Here is a 16,014-nt window from a genome sequence, read left to right as displayed (position 1 = left end):
TAATTTTTGTCTTTACGTTCATATTATGTGCGTAAGGAGAGTTATTATCGGTTCTTATAATATGACTCGATTGCATAGTAGTTGTTATTTAAGTAAGAAATTTTATTCAGAATATCCTCAGCATAATCATTACAAGTATTTACATTGTGAAAAGGACAATTAAAATGGGCTGTTTTTATCTAGTATTTCTTTTTGCTGCCTTATATTTCATACAATTTAGGTGATAAGGGAAAAGGTTGATATAAATGCAATGGACATAGAGCTTATAACTTAGACTGTGACATCAGTATTATATGTTGACTTTGCAGGTCTTTTGATCTTAGACGATATTTATTTATGTGTCTTAAGCTTGGGTTTCTGAATGATAGATTGGAAAGTAATTTAAATTGGAAACATAACTCTTATAATTTACTTTTCTGGTTGATATAGTAGGTATATGAGTAAAGTTAGGTGTGATTAATGTATACTACGGTCCCTCCTCCTCATATTTGTATCCATATGCTACGATCCCTGCTCCTCGTATTTGTATTCGTATGCTATGGTCCCTCCTACTCATATTTGTATTCGTATGTAATGACTTAGCTTGTGTGTACCCTCCTCATATTTGTATTCATTTGCAATGACTCGACCAGTATGTCAGATCAGACTTTGTACATATCTTAAGTATTATATTTAGTTGGTTTTTAAGATGCTGCATGGATTTATCCTGTGGCTGAGTAGAAATAGGTTCTCATTTTTTTGTATGGCAGGATGTGAATTGAATTGTCTGTAAATTGTATTTTACTCAAAATTCTTTACTGCAAGAAACATTCAAAGCATGAAAGAAAATACATAATTAAATGTTTAATTTAAAGAATTTGTAAGCTGATGAATGTTGGGTACTGTGGGCTGAGGAATAGGAAAGTCTGTTATGGTTTGTAGTTATAAAACTGTCTTTTGACTGATGTTCATGTTGGATTGTTGGGTGAACCTAGTGCATATTTAATATGGTGTGGTTAATGTTTGCGTATGGAATTTTCTTAAGTAGTATGATCTTGGGCTGATACTTGATAGTATTAAAATTTTGTTGCATGGAGGCAATTACGATTACGACTTTAAATGCTTATATAATGGTATGGAATGCTACCTAACATTATCTTACTAAGTATTATGTTAGTAGGTTATGTGGAATGGTAACTATAGAAAAAATACAGTGGATAATATTACACAAATATGCTGGTGGAAGACAGTGAGTTGGGATAGTATTGATGATTTATGGTTCCATATAGATATAGTGGCTGGGAGTTTTGAAATTAAATGAGGTGTGCAAAGTCCTATACGTTGATATTTAAGAGGATGCTAGGCATTTTATAAATAATATATCATGTCAGCTGGAGGATATGTATTTTAGTTGTGTTTGTCGTACAAAAGAATGATCTCGTGATTACATTGGTTAGGTTATGAATCTGCATCATATAGATAGTTTCAAGAATTCTAGGATAGTTGAACGATTTGGAAGTAGAAGAGAGAGAGAGAGATCTTATGTATCCTGAGTCCTAAGTAAACATATTGATGATGTGAAGATTGTCGTAGTGGGGGTAGGGGTTGGCTTTATATGTAGGGGTGTGGACGGAATTAGTAGCTAAGCTGTCATCCTGACTCCGAAGAGTGGACATAGCTTGGGTGCTCTCTTTCTTGTTTAACTATTATAATGTCTGAAGAGGGTGTGGTTATGGAACCTACCGCAAGTTCTTCGGAATCCTGCATGGAGCTAATGTCTCCAATGTAGCATCGGTGTCCGCAATGAAATATGATATTCTCAACGATCTCCAACTTGAGACGTCATGAGAGAAGTCAATGTATGAAGAGTCCCTCTCGTACAAAGATTTAGTGTGTTAAGTGCAATCAGTGGTTTACTCGCATTGATAGTTTGAAAAGACATATGAAGATTTGTAAAGGTGCAGTTCGCTTGCCTGTAGAACAGCATGTTAACGTCACGACTCCTCAATTTAAACTAGAAACAGGCTCCAGCATTAATGGAGATCAGCAGCAACAACCACCCGCATCGTCATCTGGACATAAATATAACACTGTGCTTGGTCATTTACAGACAAATGATAATGAATTTTACTTGGCACAATCTGCATTTAGAGGAGTTCTTAAAGACTATTACTATCTAAATACTTTTAGTGAGGCAAAAGATATTTGCACTTTTCTGAGTTATATATAGCAGAATATAATACAAGAGCTTATGGAGGACACAGCATCGCATGGGCCTTTAAAATATAACTTATGGTCGTATTGTTTATATGGTAAACCAGAGCCGCACGAGAATCGAGTGAGCAAGCGTGCTTTCAAGACATCGGCTACTGCAATTTATACTTCAAACGACGTGAAGCAGTCAGTTAATTAGAGCATCGAAAAACTCTGCAAGGAAGAAGAAGAATATATGGGTAAAGAATCTGGTTGGACGCTGACTTCGGTGAACTGTTTGGAGTTGAGAATTAGCCTTTTCGACCCACTAGATAAATAGATGATTTACTTTATGTAAAAGACTGTGTATATAATTAACTTTGTAAATAAAATAATTTTTTTCATGTATACTATGTTTTTAATTCTCTTAATTTATCATGCTTACTTTATGGTGACAGCTATAAAAATAAGGATGCATGCATGACCATAACATTTGCTATTAAGATTAATCATATATATGCATACTTAAATATTGTTTACATGAGATACTGAGTTACAATATAAAAAAAATGTATGCACCAAGGAATGCATGTAAAGAAAACATAAGAGAAACTTAAAACACTTAAAGAAAACATAAGTGTAAAGGAAAGCCCTCAAAGAACTTGTAGTCGCAAATGAAAGCATGTTAAGAAAAAGTAATCGCAAATGAAAGAACGTAAAGAAAATGTAAGCGCCGATGAAAGTCCTCAAAGAAAATGTAAGCGCAAATGAAAGCACATAAAGAAATTTAAGCTATGTATGTCAGTTTGAGTAGAGTGCTACAGTGCACGAGTCTGCAGTATGACTTTGGTATATGGACAGTTTAATGGTAATACTAGGAATAATTTTTTTTTAATCTTGGTATTTGGGATGATCTCGTGATGCTCATTACGAATAATTAATCTGCTTACTCTAGCAGAGGATGAAAGTTAGTATGATTATACATAATCAAGTATGGTGGGTGCATACATGAGATGATAATACAATATGTTGTTTGTCAAGATTAAAGTGGGTGATAACATATTTTAACATGGCGGTAGTGTGGATGAGTTATAAGTCATATGTTTCGATACAGTCCATAATGATGGGAAGTTCAGGGTTTCTACAGTAAAGTGATGTCATATCTCAAGATGGCGGGAAGTTCAGGGTTTTTACAGTAATGTGAAATGCGATGTTCAAGATTATATAGGTTAGGATAGTGTTGGTGACGACATATAGTAAGGCGCACATAAACGATGTAATCCAATATAGTGGAAAGTTCAAGGTGAGTGACATAGTCCAAGATGTTATAGGTCAAGTGAAGACGATATAGTCCAAGATGTGGTTCTAAAGGAGCTACAGTGATGACAATCCAATAGGGCTGCCTACATAAGATGTAATATATAATGATATCATCATAAGGGTGCTTGGTGTATTAACAACTGTAACATGTAGGAGTGGGGCACTAGATTACGAGATAGGCATGATGTCATAATTCAAAATGATTGAAGGTTCTAGAGTCCAAGATGGCTTTGGAGCTGGTGATGGCGACATAGTCCAATATGATGTTCATGATATCATAGGATAAAGGTGAGGATTAAAAAATCCAATATGCCTGCCGTCAGAAGATAAAATTACTATGACTGTATAATAAAAATATCAACACATAGGAGTAGGGTGCTCGATTGTAGGGTGTAAGGTGTGATTACATAATTCAAAATGGTTGAATCTATAATGGTAGAATTCTAAATGTCAGTTGGGGTCAAGGTCATACAATATGGCGGTGATTATGTGACCATAACGAAAAGTGTAATGCATGTAAATGGTATGAATTTATCGTAACTAAAAGTTCAACATATGAGTGGGGCACTCGATTCAGTGGTGGTAGGTGTGATTTCATAATTAAAAATGGTTGAATCCAAGATGGCTGCCAGTAGCATAAAAAATAACATTAGAGATGGTGATTGAATCCTCATTAGTTGTGATGTAATGGTATAATGTTCTAGAATTAAAAATGACGGGCATGATGTCATCACATGTTCTAGAATACAAAATGGCGAAAATCTAAATCTTGGTAGTTATGTTGTAATGGTAGAAATTTCTAGAAAACAAAATGGAGGCCGGATATTACATAATAGAAAGTTCCAGAATTAAAAATGGCGGCCAGAAGTTACATAATCCAAGATGGTGATTGCATAATGTGAAAATGTTAAATCCAAATCCCTAAGTCTTATCAGTGGCGATGTAATAGAGACAGTATAAAGTTCTAGAAATAAAAATGGTTAATGTAAATGACATAATTCAAGATGGTGGCCGGGTCATCCACGATGGCGGCTGGAAATGATATAATCCAAGATGGCAGCCGGAAGTGACGTAATGAAATATGGCGGTAGGAAGTGACATAATCCAAGATGCGGGTGTGGTGATGTAGGTAAGGGGGATACCAACCCACTATGGGGATATGGGTGGATTGTTAGAATTTTGGAGGAATGGGGAAATTTTGTAGGGAAATTTTGTAGGGAAAAAAGGGAAATTTTGAGGGGGAAAACGGGACATTTTGAGGAAATTTTGGGGGGAAACCGGGAAATTTCTAGGAAATCGGTGATGAAGTCATCGGTCAAAGGTCATAACTGTGACATCAGGGGTCAAAGGTCACGAATCCTGAATCCTATGCCTGCAGCCTGTGCGCTCGGACCTACATAACTTAACTACTAAGAAGGAAGGAAAATAATGAAATTTGGAGATGATGAACCGAGTCACATACCAACATTGAATGCCCTGAGACTTGCAAAATCCAGAGAGTTGAAATCAAGGCGCTTTGATGATATCCCTTTATTGGCTATTGGTAAACTTAAATATTCAGCTGAGTATCACAGCAGTATAGTGGAAATAGGTCTAGACTCATTTGATGTTTATTACTGGACACCAGCACAACTTTTTGTATACCATGAGTACTGCAAAATGAGTTCAAACCCATCAATTATGATAGATGCAACAGGAGGGTTAGTTAGGAAACTTCAGCGCCCTTTTGGAAATGTTTCAGGTGTAGTGTACCTGTATTCTGTTGCAGTTCATGACTCTACAGCTGGTTTGCAGTACACAGTTGCAAACATGCTTTCAGAAAGTCATCACAATTTGAGAGTTCAACATTTCCTACAAACTGGGCTACGAAGTGGTGCTCCGACTCCAAAAGCAACTATCAGTGATCACTCACTAGCCCTTCTGTCTGGACAAGTAAAAAGCTTCACTCATTTCAGTTCTCTTGCAAAATACGTGGATAACTGTTTTAACGACATTTTTCGTTCCGGGTATTATGAAATTCCTGACTGTTTCGTACGTTGTGATGTAGCGCACACATTAAAATTAATAGCAAATTTACCTCCCCTTCACGGCAAGCCAATAAATGTTAGCCATTTCAACATACGAAGTTTAGCCCTAATAGTTCAAAGCGCGAACATAAATTATGTTAAAATTTTACTGGAGAACATTTTTACAGTAGCACTTAGCGAAACAGAAGGAACGAATGCAATCACAGGCGAAAAGACGCACAGTGAAAAAGCAAAAGATGCTTTAAAAAGTATGTTCCTAACAGGACCAAACCCAGCATTACAAGCAACAATATAAATTATTTTACTTGACGAAAGTGAACCAAGAGAAAGCAGTTTTTTTGAAAGTGTTTCAAATACACAAGGAATTACCACTGTTTTCACCAAATGGGCACGTAAAATTGCGGCAGAAGTTCACAGTAAGGTTAATGAGGAAGGTGACCATGACAATTTACATTTCTTACCAGAAATTGTAGAAGTCTTTATAAAAATGTTAAAGTTTCTACCTTTGTGGTCTGCCTTAATGGTGCCAATTTTTGGGTATGGTTCTTTGACAGCTTCAAGTGCTTCAGTAGAAAGTATATTCAATGACATTAAGCACCGAACTTTTCAGAACGTACGTCTGCCAACGACTGTGGACTCATTTCTGGAAAAGCATCTGAAATCTGTTGATGGTGAAATGAAGTTAGTCGCAGCGAATATACCAAGCAAAAACATGTTCAAGCATAGAGAGGAACAAGCATCTCATGATTATATTGAACAACTCCTTTTATCATCCGATGTAAAGGAAAACAAAACAAAGAAAGTTGGAAATAAAAAAATTAAGTACTTAAAACCTGTGGCGATTGATACACAACATATGCTCATCAATGAACCCAATAAATGCTTTGCATGTGCTAGAGGTGATTTGCCAACAGGTACTCACACTTGTGTCTGCGGCATTCCTGTCCATGTTGCATTTACTGAATGTTCACTCCCATATGAAAATTCTGAAGAAGGGTATGGCGAGAAACGTATATGCGTGAAATGTGTAAGGAATGGTACTCTCCATACATTATACACTAAAGAAAATAGCTCCACTTCTAATATAGATATTCACGAAGACACTGCAAAAGAAAACTGGAGAGGGTTGGCTTCACTTCCACCGAAAAAGAGACGACGATTTTCTTATTTGGAACCTAGCGAATTTGCAGAGCCAGGTACGTCCACGACATTATGTGCTGCGCTTCCAGCAGGCTTACTTAATAATGGCAACAGAGCCAACACCCTGAAAGCCATATCCCTGCATGGAAATAATGTTATTTTAACTATCACATGCGCGTTCGATTCTTTTCTTCAGGTGTTAGCTACATCTTACACCGACAGTGTACATTTCAAAGAGTTCATAGCAGGAAATAAGAATATCCCTCTTTTTAAGATTGTTGAAAACCTATCACATAATACTATCATGTCTGGGACTTACAAATGTAGAGCTGATGTTTTACAATCTCTCTGCTCATCTTCTTCTCTGTCCAACAAGTTAATTGAAATTAACTCAACTTCAACTGCAATTTCGATGGCCAGTAGACTTTTAGCAAAATTTCCTTCATTCATTGAAACAATTGTATGCACAAACACCAAATGCATGGCAAACAGAAGAATTGAAAAAGCAGTAATTTCTATAGCTATGGAGACCCACTCTGTAAATAACCTGGAGAGTTATTTTGATCAATTACTCACCGATATAGAGGTAGAGTGTTCAGAAAACTGCGGTGGCCTGAAGACAATTACAGTTACTGATTCTGAGCAACATTTAGTGATTAAAGTTGTTAATTCTTTGGTTGTAGAAAATCCTTCAGACATAGCATATCCTTTCCAAGTAGCACTCCACAAACTCCCCAGATCAATTACTTTGAAGAAATCCAATTGCACCTACTTCTTTCGAGGGATAGTTGCAACGATGCCATCTTCAGACTCTGGAAGATACAATAGGCAATGGGGCTAAATGTTGTAGGGCATTATTTTGCATGTTGTCTGAGACCAGAACAGCAATGGGAGATATACAACGATTTATGCAATTCCTCTAGCATCATAAAAAAAACATCCAAATATTTAACTGTTAGTTGCTACTCTACACTATTTAGTTCCTTCTCAAAAAATACCAAAGTTACCTATTACAACACAACTTTAGTTGATTTCAATTATGTAATGGAAATTGCGTGTTACTGGCTGTGTTAAAAATAAATCAGCATTTGTTATAAAATAAAATATCCTAAGTGTGTATGCAAAGGTTTGATGATATGTACAGCATGTAAATATCTTTATTAGGTTTTTCACTTGTAAATACTCATCCAAAATGTTATAGTAATCAATTTTATAGGGTAATTTTAATTTAAATATAGCTTGTTTATTTGTTTACAAATTGGCATTATAAAATAAGGTTTTGTTTAGATTTTTAGATTATTAACTTTGTGTATGTTAACGATAGTATATGAAAGTCATGTAGGTTTGAAACATGTTTAATGTAAAACCTTGAAATTTGAAAGTGTTAAAATTTATGTACTTATTTTATCTACATAAGTATGCTTGGTATGTAGGTAGGAAAGGTAAATCTCAAGATCAAATAATAAGTTTAAAGTTCGTGAATCTTCCATGTTATAATGATATCCAGATTACTTTAGTGAAACTTGGTACTCACAATTGTCAGTCATTTCGGGGTTTGAGTTTGTCCCCGCGATACTCACCACATATGTGTGAAGAGTTATACACCACAGCTTCCAAATTTAATACATATTATTTCTGGATATATCAATGGTTAAGTTTAATTACCCCTATCTGAATCAAACTTTATCGAACAATGGAGCAAAGGGCAAAAAATAACAACTTTCTGCTATGGACAATAAACATGCTTTTTGTATATCCATAAGTCCATAAGTCCGGGACATTGTGGGACATTTATCCGAAGTCAACTGCTCCCACCCCTCAATCGTGAAAACGAGGGGGGGGGGGGGGGGGGGGGGGGAGATGCCAAAACCCAAAAATTTCAAAAATTTCCAAAATTGATTCTCTTTAGATTTAGTGTTTCCAAGCCTTTCAGGGTCATCAAAATCCCCTCCCCTCCTCAGGAGAGAAGTCATTTGCCCCCGATTTTTTAAAAGTTGGGACAATTAAGATAGGTTGTTAATTTTGATTCTAATTGTCGTATCGATTTGAAAATTTGCAAGTATATGAAATTCAGAATTCATGACCCGAAATGTTAAGGGGGAGGGAGGTAATACATGCAAACAAAAACACTATTTTGGTGCCACGAGGAATAACCGTGCTTTTTATATATCCATAAGTCCGGGGCATGGTGGGAGATTTATTTGTCTAAGGTCGACTGCCCCCTCAAAGAAAATGCCATTGGAACCCGATTTTTTAAAGTTGGGACAATGAAAGTACATTAATTTTGATGTACTTCTGGGGCCTTCGGGCACTATTGGACCTCATTGGTGGGTGAGAGGTCGATTGCCCCCGAAATTTCGAGGACTTCAAAAACTTTGTTGTAAGCATTTAGAGGAATTTATAAAAAAAAATAATTCAAATTTAACAAAAAAAAGTAAAATAATATAATTATAGTTTTAAAAACTAATGAAACATTTTCATTTGTATATTTACTAAAAATTAAAAAAATTAATAATTTTAATATGTTGTTCAACAGCGTCAGAATTAACTACAACTCTGTTTCACGAAATGTTTTAACAAGCTTAAAATAAGATTCAAGAAATAAAACAAACAATGATTTTTTATTTTAAAATAGGCGAAGGGTACTTAAAATCAGTTGTCATTAATTGTTTACCTGAGTGTCTATTCGTTCGGGCAAGGTCATTATGAAAATGAAAAAAAGAGAGGATCCCAGGCTTTTTTTTTATTAAAGTTCATTGTTTTGTTTATTTCGTGATTTTTATTTTAAGCATATTAAAAAAATTCGTGATACAGAGTTGTAATTAATTCAGTCGCTGTTAAACAACATAATTGAATTTAAATATTACTTATTTAGTTCAATTAAAAAAAACATGTTCTTTAGTTTTTTAAAAAAATTATATTATATCAATATTATTGACTGATAAGAACTGCAATCAAACAATAATTGTATTTAATAATTTATTTAATAATTAATTAATAGCTCATTAATCAGACTAACACAAATTCTGATATTTGTGGCAAAAACTAGCACAAACTGAGCACAAACCACTAACAAAATTTTATAGAGATGGTTGGGGGAGTAGCATGTCGCCAGCCCCCAAACTTAAACTAAATAATAGCTCATTAACCAGTCTAGCACAAACTCTGATATTTGCGGCAAAAACCAGCACAAACTGAGCACAAACCACTAACAAAATTTTATCGAGATCGGTGGGGGTGTGGGGCTAGCATGACGCCAGCCCCCTCCCCCCCACTTTAATTAAGTATTAGCTCATTAACCAGACTAGCACAAACACTGATTATTGAGGCACAAACTAGCACAAACTGAGCAGAACCATTGAAAAAAATTTATATAGGTCGGCGGGGGGTGAAGGGGGGGGGGGGGGCTAGCATGTCGCCAGCCACCCCACTTTAATTAATTAATATCTCATTAACCAGACTAGCACAAACTCAGATATTTTCGGCACAAACTAACAAAAACTGAGCACAAACCACTGACAAAATTTAATCGTGATCGGGGGTGGCGTCTAGCATGTCGCCAGCACCCCCAATTTAATAATTAATAGCTCATTAACCAGACTAGCACAAACTCTGATATTTGCGGCACAAACTAGCACAAACTAGCACAAACTGAGCACAAAGCACTGAAAATTTAATCGAGATCGGCGGAGGTGGGGGGCTGGCGACAAGCTTGGCCCCACTTTAATTAATTAATAGCTCATTGACCAGACAAGCACAAACTCTGCTATTTGCGGCACAAACTAGCACAAACTGAACACAAACCACTAACAAAATTTATAGAGATGGTTGGGGGAGTAGCATGTCGCCAGCCCCCAAACTTTAATTAATTAATAGCTCTTTAACCAGACTAGCACAAACTCTGATATTTGCGGCACAAACTAGCACAAACTCAGCACAAAACACTGACAAAATATAATCGAGATCGGTGGGGGTGTGGGGCTAGCATGTCGCCAGCCCCCAAACTTAAATTAAATAATAGCTCATTAACCAGTCTAGCACAAACTTTGATATTTGCGGCAAAAACCAGCACAAACTGAGCACAAACCACTAACAGAATTTTATCGAGATCGGTGGGGGTGGGGGGCTATCATGTCGCCAGCCCCCTCCCCCCCCCCCCCCACTTTAATTAAGTATTAGCTCATTAACCAGACTAGCACAAACTCTGATTATTGAGGCACAAACTAGCACAAACTGAGCAGAACCATTGAAAAAATTTAATATAGGTCGGCGGGGTGGGGGATGGGGGGGGGGGGGGGTGGGCTAGCATGTCGCCAGCCACCCCACTTTAATTAATTAAGATCTCATTAACCAGACTAGCACAAACTCAGATATTTTCGGCACAAACTAACAAAAACTGAGCACAAACCACTGACAAAATTTAATCGTGATCGGGGGTGGCGTCTAGCATGTCGCCAGCACCCCCAATTTAATAATTAATAGCTCATTAACCAGACTAGCACAAACTCTGATATTTGCGGCACAAACTAGCACAAACTAGCACAAACTGAGCACAAAGCACTGAAAATTTAATCGAGATCGGCGGAGGTGGGGGGCTGGCGACAAGCTTGGCCCCCACTTTAATTAATTAATAGCTCATTAACCAGAATAGCACAAACTCTAAAATTTGCGGCAAAAACGAGCACAAAATGAGCACAAACCACTGACAAAATTTAATCGTGATCGTTGGTTGAGGGTGGGGGGGGGGGGGGGGGGGGGGGGGGGGGGCTGGCGACATGCTAGCCCCACTTTAATTAATTAATAGCTCATTAACCAGACTAGCATAAACTCTAAAATTTGCGGCAAAAACCAGCACAAACTGAGCACAAACCACTGACAAAATTTAATCGTGATCAGCGGAGGTGGGGGGGCTGGCGACATGCACCTATAGGAAACACAACAGCTGTCTTCGCCGATGTGCGACGCAACCTGTTACGGCGCTGCACTGCATGTATCGGGTGTGGCGGAGGACATTTTGAGCAGCAAATGTAAAGCGTACGGTTAAACCTGCATAAATACAGATACACATGTGTCGTTATTGACATCCGACATCACCGTCCGTGCCAGGTTGTCTACCTACCCCTGTTACTTTGTTGCGCAATTTTCAGGTATAATGATGCATTTCCGGACATGGGTTTCTTAATAAAATGTTTTCCACACATATACATCTACCATCCCTTTCAATGTGTAACATATATTCATGGCCAACCTGTATATATTTTACCAATGTATAAAAAAATCTCCTATTTAATAAAGTGGATGGTCTGAAAGTCTTCTTCTAGGACATGGAACATTTGCAGGGAAATAAACTGCTAGTCCCAATCCCGACAGAAATTAACATTCCTTAATATATATATTTTATTTTAACTCAATCATTAACGTCGTCCACCATTACATGCACGTATCCTTACAAGGAACATAGACTAAGCTTCCTGTCCCAATAAAAACTGAATACATAGCATGTACAGCTACCAACCAAAAAATCATCACAGACTGTATTATAAGAGGACACTGAGTTGACTTTTGATAGAACCAAATTAAATTGCGTTATTAGGGCAAAGGTTATTAAAGTCAACATGGGTTTCCATTATCCTATTTTCGTAAAGATTAGTGTCTGTTTCATGTAAATTTATATATTTCCGCCATTTTATTTCAGGTGCTCATGAAACATGGCTGAAGAGGATTATAATGCAGCTGTATCGGGACCGCTTGTGTACCCTTGGCCTATTATTGACATTTTACTTAGCTGGTGTTTTGTTTATATTCTCTGCTACATTGGAACCTACTCGGAAAACGTACTCCAAGGTAATCAACTAGGTATTCGTATAAAAAACTATTCCTTATCTCTTCTTTACAATCATAACTGTTCCTGGATTACCAACCCTCTAGTGAACATGCGGAAACGATAAGGTGCAAATTATATACTTGAAAAAATATGTTTCTTACAGCCAAAAATAAGTCTGTATGTGAGATAATTTTTATTTAAAACCTGACTTTATAATAGAAAATTTTATATATAATTTATAAACGCTTTATAAATATTGAGTCAAATATTTTGGACGAAAGACTACAGAAAACGAGTTAATAAGATTAAGGTAAACTGATAAAAAACAGAAAAAACACTTAAGGTCGAAATTTTCTCACGAAACAGTAGTATAGGAAAGTATGTGTCCGGCGCCAGTCTTCAGCAGGTGGAGCCGGTGGAGCGGGTCGACAACCGATTTCTCTGACGTTACAGCGGCCATCTTGGACTAAAAAGTCCTCAAAAGAATTCATTAATGACTCAAAATTACTCAAAATTTCAAAACATTTCCTATTTCAAGGGAAAAATTCTCGTTTTGAGGAAAATTTTCCCGTTTTAGTCCTTAAAAAATGGCAATGGCTACGAAATTCCTAAAAACGGCTTAAATTTCTAAGCGATAAGCCGCTCTAAGCCGCACATTGGCAATTAGGATTCCATGGCCATAATCTTGTATTAAGACGTAACTGTTGAAATTTTAGTTTCGGCAGCATTTTGAAAATCCATAATTATTATGCCAAAAATCAGGAATAATTTTAAAATTCATAAAAAATGTAATTAATAAAATTTTGATAAAATCATTTAAAAACACTGTTGCATACTTCGTTATGGTTGCCATATTGGATATTAGATCGTTGCACTTTTCGATATGCCCTGCCATCTTGGAATCTGTAATATTATTATATGATTTTATTGGGAAAACATTTAAAATTAATAAAAAAAATTATTATTGAAATTCTAATAAAACATTATTTAAAAAACCACTCACATCCTCGATTCTAACCATGTCAGGTCAAAAATAAAAAATTACAACAGATCCTTCCTCCACAGAACCCACTGAGACTACTAATTCCAGGGTACATATATCTCCAGCAAGTATGACGTCGCGTACACCATATTGTATTCATCTGCTAGAGTGCGCTACTACTATTTTAGTTTAATTTTTACCTGCTAAAGTGTAGTAATTATTTATAATTACTGTATAACCCCCGCCATCTTAAAATTTGGGCACCATTTTCAAAATTCGTAATTATTTATCTAGAAATTCGGGAAAAATTCCAAATATCATAAAAAAAATCACTCGTTAGTAAAATTATTGATTCTATTGATATCCATCCTTGGTTCAGTACATGATAGATACAAAATAAAATAATTTTAATCTAAAATACTTATTCAATAAATCATGTCCAAAATCTTTAAAGCAGCTTAGGTTCCTCATAGAACAATCTTATACAAGCCGATATAACTGCCATATTGGAAGATTGTGATAATTAATATAAGAAATCGGGAAAAAAAATCAAAAATTCGTAAAAAATCACTTATTAAAATAAAGATTACATGTAAGATTTTCATCCTTAGTTTGAACTCAATTAGTGATAAAGATAAATAAAACTTAAAATAAATTTTTAGATTCAGTTTCCCATGAAGTTTATCAATCATTTACTCTAAGACAAAAAAACCTAGACAAGATATCTGTCCGACAAAATTGATACGTTGTCGCGATACCTAACATAGTTGTCTATTATTTTTATTGCATGAAATGCATTCCATCAATTTCGTGTACATTTATATACGTATTTACCTAGTGTCTTCGGACCTCAAGACCAGGGCATGGACAATGTCAGACGTATAGACCTGCTGTCTCCGAACCACAAAATCCACTCGTCGATAGCTAATATAACATACTTTAAGCAGTAAAGACAAATGTCTTCGAACTGTCAGACCTAAAGAATCGTTAAATTCAATTAAAAACATTTAGACGAACGGATCACGTTTTAAGCTTACAAGAGTCAAGAATGCCGGAAAAATGTTTCATCAAGACAGAGGTTTTGGTCTGCTAAATATTCGAAGATACTAAAGATTTGATTACGCACATTTAACGAAACGACATACATTCAACAAAAGAAAAGAACACCTAGTACACATACTGAACGTACAGTTCACACACTTAACAAACAATAAAAACACTGGACACTCAGTACACACACTAGATGCACAGTGCACACAGTGCAAACACTGGACACATGCTACACACAGCACACACTGGAAACACAGTACACATAGTATACACACTGGATGGTACACGCACTGGACGCACAGTACACACACAGAACACACACTGGTCGCACAGTACATACTCTGAACTCCAATACACACGCTGGACCCACAGAAACAAACACAGTACACAATCAAAGGAGTCGCATGTGAATAGAAGGAAGCACATATGGACGAAAATTCAATGTGGTGTAATACATCTCGCCAATATGAATCAGGCTCCAACTGCTCCAATGCTCCAACAGCTCCAACAGCTCTTAGTGCTATACTTGCTCCAACAGCTCCAACTGCTTTAAGGTCTACAATTGCTCCAAATTCTCCAAGTGCTGTAAAGCTCCAAATGATCCAACAGCTTGAAATGCTCCAATTGCTCCAATTGACCATCAGCTCCAATTGCTCCAATCGCTCCAATGCTAAAATGACTTCAATTGTCCTAATGTGCTACAACCTCTCCAAGAGCTCAAAATCTCCAATCACTTAAACAGCTCCATTTGCTCCAAGTTCACCATTTGGCAATCAGCTCCAAGTGCTCCAAAGCTCAATTTTCTACAAGAGGTAAAATGCAATGATTTGCTTCAATTGGCCAGTAGCTCTAAGTGCTCCATAGCTCCCAATGCTCTAATTGCCGCAACAGCACCATCTGCTCTAATCGTGCCAACTGCTGCAATTGGTCCAAGAGCTCCAATGCTCCAATGCTACAAAATCTCTGAAGCTCCAATCGTTTCAACAGCCCCAACTGCTCCAATTGCTCCAATTGGCCATCAGCTCAAAGTGCTCCAAAAACTCCAAAGCTTCAATTGACCAACAGCTCTAAGTGCTCCATAGCTCCCAATGCTCCAATTTCTGCAACAGAACCATCTGCTCCAATTTCTCCAACAGCTCAAATTGGTCCTAGTGCTGCAATTGCTCTAAGTACTCCAATTTCTCCATCTAAATTCGACTCCAACTGATTTGCATTTTTTGAAAAACTTGGCCAGAAGCATATTCGAAAAATTGAAGTACAATTGGAAGCACAATAAACGAAACGGAAGCACATTTAAAAAAGGAAGCAATTCGGAAGCACGTTCGACAAAAAAGAAGCAAAATAATCAAAAGGGCGCACATTTTGAACGTAAATTCAACAAAAAAGGAAGCACATTTTACGAAAAGGATATGTTCTCAGCAGTAAGATACGATAATACAGTCTGTCTACGCACATTTAACGAAAAGTACGTGCACTTTCACAAACATTCAACTTAGTAG

At 36.6% G+C, this 16,014-nt stretch overlaps 1 protein-coding gene across 1 annotated transcript in view; it reads left to right on the top strand.

Annotated features, from left to right (window-relative positions):
- The window catches only part of LOC134529262 (WSCD family member AAEL009094), a 489,539-nt gene that overhangs the window by 322,368 nt on the left and 151,157 nt on the right, over positions 1-16,014 (top strand). Inside the window, exon 2 of the mRNA XM_063363161.1 lies at positions 12,355-12,503. Within this exon, the coding sequence (XP_063219231.1) occupies positions 12,387-12,503 (117 nt within the window). The 5' untranslated portion in view covers positions 12,355-12,386. The remainder of the gene's footprint in view (positions 1-12,354; positions 12,504-16,014) is intronic.

The sequence above is a fragment of the Bacillus rossius genome, chromosome 2 (assembly GCF_032445375.1).
Source record: "Bacillus rossius redtenbacheri isolate Brsri chromosome 2, Brsri_v3, whole genome shotgun sequence".
NCBI classification, from domain to species: Eukaryota; Metazoa; Arthropoda; class Insecta; order Phasmatodea; family Bacillidae; genus Bacillus; species Bacillus rossius.
The sequence above is the reverse complement of the archived record's forward strand: the minus strand, read 5'-3'. Positions and strand labels throughout refer to the sequence as shown.